Source organism: Rhizopus delemar, genomic scaffold (genome assembly GCF_000149305.1).
Source record: "Rhizopus delemar RA 99-880 supercont3.14 genomic scaffold, whole genome shotgun sequence".
NCBI classification, from domain to species: domain Eukaryota; kingdom Fungi; phylum Mucoromycota; class Mucoromycetes; order Mucorales; family Rhizopodaceae; genus Rhizopus; species Rhizopus delemar.
Genome location: NW_027137840.1, coordinates 1,099,799 through 1,108,079, shown reverse-complemented (window position 1 = coordinate 1,108,079; position 8,281 = coordinate 1,099,799). Strand labels below are relative to the sequence as shown.

Below are 8,281 nucleotides of genomic sequence, written 5' to 3'. Positions count from 1 at the left end.
CCTTCTGCTTCTTTGGTTGATATGGAAAATTTTACTTTACCTGGCTCGTGATGCTTTAGAAGCCTCATTTGATCAATTCAACTTGGAAAGCTTTACTGCTTACGTTTTCATGGCAGTCTACACACTCACTATTTCTGAGTTTGAAAAGGGCAAACTGTATACTGATATGGCCGAACGAATTTCAGTGGTCTTACAGCCGAAATATGTGGCTATATTCAAGATGAAAAGAAAAGGCGCAACTTTTTTACAAGAGAAAGGAGAAGCTGTTCATTTTAGTCGCTTGTTGAATCATTTGCGTCGTGTACAGACATTTGAAGAAATTACAAGGGCCCAACTTCCAGATATGAAAAAAGATGAAACAAATCTACCTTACTGTACACTAACTCACTCTGAAGAAGGAAAATGGGAAATTGCTGAAGATGACTCAATTCAGGAAAAGTGGTTTGCCCAAATGCATTCGTACATATTACTTCTACAAAGAACTGAACATAAAGCTAGCAAGTGTGCTTATTCAAGTGATTTGTATCACCTTGTGGGTCTAATTGGACATCAGGTGGAGATGGCAATGAGACATTGGTACACTAAAGTTTTACCACTTGAGTTTAGACTGTCCCTTCCTTTGTTTGATTCAACGATTAGCTGTCAAGAATTTTATAGTACATTAGAAAGAGAATGCTCCCACAGCGTTATACCTGTTTTGACTACACTAGTTATTTATGAAGAATGGCTTATCATGGCACAGTCTTACCTCCCTAAAGCAATTCCGCAACCTGAAAATGAATGGAAATTATTAAAAATGCATTGGAATGGCGGAAATATTCCAAAAAATGCAAATATCAGCAGAAAATGGAGGAGAAGAATACAAAAGATATTAGAACTTCGTGCTAAGATTGATTTTGAAGGTACTGATGAAGAATACTTTGCAATGGTAGAATCATTTCTAGGACCACATGAATCCCACATTCAGAAGCATATTGTTATAACAGGAGTTCATGCCGCCTTCAATACTGTTCGCTTAATTAAATATCTTCGGTCAAGGTCGACTGACTGTTATTTTGACATGCGAGTTTTGATTAACGCTTGGCAGTTGTTATTGAATATTTCTAAAGTGCAAATAATGATGCCACCAGAGATCACAGAATATATTCCCCGTATTCACAAATATTTGTCTACATGCTTGGCCATTGTTCATGACGAACTTAGATTACAACCATATCAAGGCAAAGTTGGCGATTATGTAGAAATTATGGAAAGAGAATTAAAAAATCAAATGGTAGAAGAAGACGATTGTGATTGTGTTGCATGCCCTGACGCTTAGAGCATTTTGTATAATTCAAAACCCTGCATTAATTTATGGCCAATTTGTACAAATCTATATATTGTATGAAGCTTTGACTTTCCCTTCAGTAAATTATCATCCTTGCATTAGTAAATTATTATTAAAACTTTATAGCTAACAAGTTACAGCTTTTTTTATTTGTATTTTATACACTTTTCAATTACTATTATTAAAAACATTTAGCTGCCAAAAGAAAGCTGATGTCACTAGAAATAAGCATTTATATTTGCTATATATGCCTTTCTCTCCATTGTCAATGGATTAACATTAACAGCTTTATTTACAATAATGCAGTCATTTTTTTTTATAGTTTGTGAATTTTATTCGAGTTTAATACTACAAACAAATTAGAAGCGGCTATACCTATAATACCTTGTTGCTTATTTACTAAACATTATGTTCAAATAATTAGAATAATTTGATATCAAGAGTTGAACATGTTGCTGATTTCACTTTCAGCATACTGTAGTCATGCAAATTCAGTGTGGCTGAAACAATTCAAAGCCTTTGTGAAAAGTAGCACAAACCATTGCTTTTGTTATTGTTATTGATTATGGTCTATAGAATAGTTCTTTCTAGACTTGAAATTAAAAGAATATTGCTCCAAAACCTTCAAATTCTTTGATTTCCCAATGTTAAAGCCTGTTTATTTCATAAGAAAAATTTAAAGAAAAAAAATTGCCTTAGCGCATTTATTTTTTATCTCAATAAATAGTGTACATGCTTCTTTTATAGAATTACAGCTGCTTAACTTGTACAAGTTTATCTAAATGTACTGCAAAAACAAAACGCGAGTAACTAGAATATGTCCATTTTAGACATTATTTTTTTTTACTAGATAATATTCTCCTGGGGCATTTCAAATTGATTTACCTTAATTTTTTTTTTAAAAATAAAAAACTTTAGCAGGTTTAGTATAATCGACCTGAAATCTAACTATATTCACCTACAACATAAGTAAATTATACCTTTTATTTTTCTATTTGTTTCCGTGTAACTCATTGTAGAAGGTGACAATAAGTTTGGTAGAAGATTTCTACTCTTTGATGTGTGCATTATAATAAATAAAACCACAGAAAATAATCTCAATCAATCACTGTCCGAAATAGCCATTTCATCTATTTATTTTTCTTAAAACATACACTATTTTCAGGAATAAATATTGCGTTTACTTAACGCTTTTTGTATATATTGCATTATAAAGTTTGTAAAAATGCGAATTTACTTTCTGAAAATGGTGTATAAAGCTTTTAAAATCATCGACTTCTTCCTCTCTGCTTAAAGATTTAAGATGGTCAAATTTAATTTGTTGATGAATTAGAGTATAAACCAGAGTTCGTTAAATGGACATGACATCAACTTTTCTTAGTCTTGGCCCGAATTTTAATTATTTTTATTTTAACCAATTAAAAATCAGATGTCAAAAATAAAAATAGAGTTATAGCTTATTATTAGAAACGGAAGAGCAAAAAACTTTACTAGAAAAGGAAAAAAGATAGGCTTGGCCAAAACTATTGTTTTTAGAAAGCTGTTTTTTAGCATTGCTTTTTTTTTTTTTTTACATAAACAAATGATCCTTTCCTTAGTTTCTTCTTTTCTTTCTGTTCTTATCCATGTTGTCAGCACAAGAAGTAGCTTGGATAATTTATACTGTATTTTTTGCTGTACTTTCTATCATATTGGCAGCACGCTGTTGTCATAATCTTTTATTACTTCCTTTTGTCCTTTTTGGCCTCTTGACAAGTATAGCATTAATCGTTATGCTTAGCGCACATTATGGATTCACATTAACATCAGATTGGTCCAGTAAAAGTCTTGTGTTGAATGTATTACCTGTGATATCCATCTTGGTGCTCCTTGGAATTATGGAAGCTCAGATATTATTCATTCGACACGTAGCTGCTGCGCTTTATAACCGAGAACGTTGGCGTAGTATCTATTTAAGAGATTCTGAAAAGTCGGAGGGATTCCCAAGAGCACAAGAAAGGCATTCCCTTCGTCCCTGGAACTATTGGACAAGCGTAATCGTTTTGTTGGTCTATGCTATAATTATTGTATGCTGTATTGTTATTCAAATATCTACTTCAACCGTACAAAGCGTGGCAATGCCTATCTGTATTACAATTTTATGGATTCTTACGATTATTAATTGCTTTGTAATATGGAAGAGCTCAAGGTTTGGTAACGTTCGTCAAAATAGGGATGATCTATTCTTTTTACGTATTGTGCCTTTACTGTTCTCAATGTCAATGATGGGTATGTGTTTATTGGGCTGGATACGCTATGGAGCAGGAGATGATTATCATATATCTATATGGATTCTACTTGAAAGTTTATTCGTCTATTTGCCACTGATCTTATTACTCGTAATGTGTATTCATGTTCGCAAATTTAAAACAATGGGAAGACAATATCCAAATCAATACTCTCAGAGAACAATGAGTGACATTTCATTTGTAACAAGAAAACTTACTGAAGATGAAGTCAACAAGAGATTTTCCCATCCACCTTCCAGTTATTATCCGCATTAAATACCTTATTCTGTACATAGTCCAATAAAATCATGTATTTTTTTTTTTATGGATGAGAATTTCAATATTTATTAAAACTCATCAGAAGATAAAGATTAAGAGCGATACAAGTGTATTAAACAGTGACTTGTCGCGAAAATACAAAAGATAGTAATAAATCACATGTATTTTCTTTTTTTTCTTTTTTTATGATAAATCACATTTTTTTTTTTTTATGGATGAAAATTTTAATGTTTATTAAAACTCATCAGAGTAGATGATTAAATGTGAAGCAAGTGTATAAAACAGTGACTTGTCACGAAAATACAGAAGATATTAGCATAAGGAATTGTAAGCAGATAGTTTCAATAGTTCTTTTTGGGTTTGATTGATGACAATCTCTTCCAAAATAGGCGTCTGTTCAAAGAATTGTTGCCAGTGAGCTTTCCAAATGAATCGAATAACTGTGGCAAAAAAATCATATATTGTAAACTTGTCATGGTAGTGCAGGATGTAATACTTGGAAAGCCTAAGTGTAGATAAATCCTGGAATATTGAGCTGCAGTGAGGATCTTTAGGGTTAGATAAGTATTTCTTGAAAACTGCTTGCCATATGTCTTGTTTCTGTATGCAAGTAAAGAGCATATGCTGTTCTGTTTCTGGAAGTTTACACAGTTGACAAGATTCATCTTCTACAAGTGTTGGGATAAGACTATGCAAGTTGGATCGGGTGGATAATTTGCTATGAAGAAGTCTGTACCATACATTTCTGGAAATATGATGCATGGGACTCCTAATAAAAGCTTTCCAGTTGCTATTGTTTATATTTGTGATTTGTGAATTTGTGCTAAAGCTGAACATGATCTTTAATTGTCGATTCTTCATTGCAGTGATAGGGATGTCTTCATAGCTCAGTTGCTGAATGAATGGGTCAAAATTGATACTTGATTCAATTGGATGGCCTTCATTGTCTTATGATAAATCACATCTATGCATACAGGATTTTAGTCTAAAATCAGATGATGTCAGTTTTTTTTCAGACGGATCAAAAACTTAAGTTAGACGCTTTGCTTACCCTTTTTGGATGAAATAAAAATAGAGTTGAGACAAAAAATATTATGGGTTTAGAAAATGTTAGTTTTTTTTTGGACGAATCACAACTGTAGCTTAAAAGTTTGTTTACCTATTTTATATGGAAATCAGAATTGTCTTTTTTTTTTTTCTTTATGAAGACTTCTTACCTGCAGTCATCTTTAAGCCGTCGACTCACCGGAGTGAGTCGAGGCAACCACATTGGAGGTGGCGCTTTGTCTTTGAAAGACATTGGGACATCCATTGCCGCTCCAAATAGAGGTAGCAATGGTGAACATATTTTTTGATGCCAGGACGTCTCGGTTCCAAAAGATATTGCAATTTTTGCAGTTGAATACCTGATGGATTTTACGACCATCACACTTCAAATTCTCCAAGTTTTTCGTGAAACATTCATTGCATATCTACAAAAGAAGTGATGCGTTATTAATACTTGTGCAAAATGAGCATATATTTATTTCACCTTTGACGTATTAAACTCGTCGATGTCAAGCAGTAGCAATTCACCCGATTTTTCACGCAATTTCAGCTGTTTGTACAACTTATCAGTCATCCCGCGCCTCAATCCTTTGTATTTGACATGAGATTTGTTTTGCAATCCATTTCCAAATACAATCATTGGCATCTTTTTTCTGTCTCCTTCTTCAAACCTTTCTTTGTGAGCCCTATAAAAAATAAAAAGATCAATGCTTCTAGATAAAAAATAAAAATAAAAATGTAAGTTGTACCTCATCACTTGTTTCCCTTTTTTTGAGTGCTTAGTATTTGATAGGTCTCGTTCGTATTTGCTATTCGTTTTTCTTCTTTTACGTTTGTTTCGTCTGGTTTTTTTTCTCCTGCTTTTGTTGTATTTTGTAGAACCGTTTAGCAGAATATTGATGGCATGATCTGTAGCTTTTCGATTCCCTATATAGTTTGACCACCGTATTCTAGCAGTTTGAAAATCGTAAAAGTTTACTAAAGTTCCAAAGTGCTGGAGCATATACATTATGTGTTTTTTATAGTTTTCAGCATTAGTTGTTTTGGGTGAAGGGATTCTTGTTTCAATATGTTCAATATTGTCTCTCTTCTTTCGTTCTTGCTCTAGTTTTTGACGATTGACAACTCCGTTCATATTATGGTATTCAGAGCTAGAGAGACGCCTTATATCATTTGCTCCATGGTAAGATGTGAAAACGTCCTTCCGGTTAGGATCTACTGTGCAAGTTCGAAATAGCTGCTCAACCCTCTCGCTATTGAAGTCATTTAGCGTGAGTGTGACTTTATCCAAATGTGAGTTGATATATCTTTTTCTACAAAAGGAGACTCTACAGGTATAACCATCGGTATAGAAGCTGTTTAAGAACATCCTGCCTTTTTCATGCATTGATTGTAGTTCTACCAGACTATTCATGTTGAAAATAAGTATGCATACTATTCATAGAACGTTTTACATAGCTTACCTTTTAATTTTCAACTTTTTGAAGTCAAAACATTCAAAGAAAGACCTTTGGGTTAAATCAAAAGGAGTCTCTTCCTGTTGTTGATGGGTTCTTCTTCCAAAAATACCTTGTAGGTTTTGACTATCAATTTTGATGAACCGCCATTTTAAGCTTGGATTCGGAAATAAACTGAACAGTCTCGGTGGTTGGAACTGTCTATCTTTATTATTACGCTCCCTTGGGTTTTCATTTTTTAATACTTTTTTCTTTTTTTTGGGCCTCTGTCGTGGCTGGTTTGAACCCTCTGCTTGCTGTAATAAGTTAGGCTGTTGTTGTGAAGCCACTGTTAGTTGAACTACGGGTGTTATTTGTTGGTTCGCGTCAATTATTGATTCGTATTTTGATAATATATGTCTAAAAACAGGCATTATGTTGAAAGGGGCGTTATTTAATGTCTCTTTTGTGATAGGAGCTGGTGGTAAGCGGTCTTTGATTTCTAAAATCAACGGGTTTAGAAAGTTTCGAATTTTGTCTTGGGTCTGTTTATCTACAGAACTTCCAATGTTTTCAGGTAAAGTTGATGATGGGGTGCTAAACAAGATCTCTAATACATGATTGTATACAATGTATTTGATCAAAGGCATCTTCAAGTCCTATGAATTGATAGTATCAATCGTTGTAGAAAAAAAAAGGTCTATTTCAAATTTTCATTTACCGGAAATTCTTTACGAATCATGTATATGCAGTAGCTATTAACAACATTTCCAAAGTTTTCTATGTAAAAATTGTTGTAACATGTTGCAACACTTTCGCATGCGGTCGATAAATCTTGGCCATAGTTGGTAAGACCTTCTTTATTTACTACCATACTGACACCTTCAAGGCCGCTGAGTTCATTCCATACTTCTTCAAGATAAGGAATATGGGAAGAATACTTTTGCTTGAAGACATCAATTGAAATATTTTCATTTATTAATCGACATAAAGAATACCAAAAGTTTTGTTGAAAAAATTCATTCGGCAAGCCATCTGGGTATTTAAGGATATAGTGGTTGATAAAGAGCTGTGCCCTATACATCACATTTCTAAGGAACATCGACAAACTCTTGATTTTTTTCAGGGTATTATTAAACGCATCATCTGGTATAGGGAGAAAAGATCGAAGTGGTACGGATATAGTGTATCTTTGATAATTGAGGCCGATCTTTTTTTCAATTACTTCTTGTATTGTGTAATTATGGTTTTTGCATTGCTTGCTTCTCGCAGATGAATGCCCGCTTTCACCACAAGATTTACACAATACGTCTGTTGTTACAACACGGGAATTACGCGCCAGTTTGGCTGATCTTTTGTTAATCTTTTCTTCCGCTGTATCCTTCCATTTTACGCCTTCTAAAACTTGAGTTCTTCTGTTTCATTATTGGCACATAGTTCACATTACCTTTTTTTCTTTAACTTGACCTCTAAAATTACTGCGTGCTGCTGCCGCTTCTTCTTCTTCTTGCTGTTGTTGCTTTTCGTATATATATTGCTTTTTTAGCTTTATGAAGGCTTCAGCATTTGGGTAAATTGGGATACGCGTAAGGGACATATTATATGGAAAGAAATGAAGATATTACAAAATTGTTGTTAAAATAATAGATTTTATGGTTTTAAGTAGGTGACTGTTAAGCTTAGTAGGAAATTGTATACATAGTAGGTACTATTATTTTTATTGTAATACTCCCATAACATATATTTGACAATTGACCAATAAAGCTAACTCATAAAAAGATAGCTTTTTTTTAATGAAGTGTGAATCAAACAGGGATCCAAGGAAGGTTTTTTATAATATGTACAAGTATGTGGAGAACCCATCCTTTCATCAAAAAACGCATTCTGGTGTATTTGTTTAAGGACATTCATCAATAGTGTCTCCA

At 33.3% G+C, this 8,281-nt stretch overlaps 3 protein-coding genes across 3 annotated transcripts; 1 reads left to right on the top strand and 2 right to left on the bottom strand.

The window, feature by feature from the left end:
• Positions 1-109: 109 nt before the first annotated feature.
• On the top strand, positions 110-1,318 carry RO3G_14763 (uncharacterized protein; the record flags this gene model as incomplete). Its single annotated transcript, XM_067669347.1, has 2 exons — positions 110-928; positions 1,088-1,318. The coding sequence occupies 2 exons, from the start codon at positions 110-112 to the stop codon at positions 1,316-1,318; spliced, it is 1,050 nt and encodes a 349-aa protein (XP_067525448.1).
• Positions 1,319-4,185: 2,867 nt separating this feature from the next.
• Positions 4,186-5,100, bottom strand: RO3G_14762 (uncharacterized protein; the record flags this gene model as incomplete). Its single annotated transcript, XM_067669346.1, has 2 exons — positions 4,186-4,820; positions 5,091-5,100. The coding sequence occupies 2 exons, from the start codon at positions 5,098-5,100 to the stop codon at positions 4,186-4,188; spliced, it is 645 nt and encodes a 214-aa protein (XP_067525447.1).
• Positions 5,101-5,556: 456 nt separating this feature from the next.
• Positions 5,557-7,953, bottom strand: RO3G_14761 (uncharacterized protein; the record flags this gene model as incomplete). Its single annotated transcript, XM_067669345.1, has 6 exons — positions 5,557-5,606; positions 5,752-6,173; positions 6,384-7,015; positions 7,078-7,136; positions 7,170-7,302; positions 7,804-7,953. 6 exons carry the CDS (start codon positions 7,951-7,953, stop codon positions 5,557-5,559), a joined length of 1,446 nt encoding a protein of 481 aa, XP_067525446.1.
• Between the last annotated feature and the right edge of the window lie 328 nt (positions 7,954-8,281).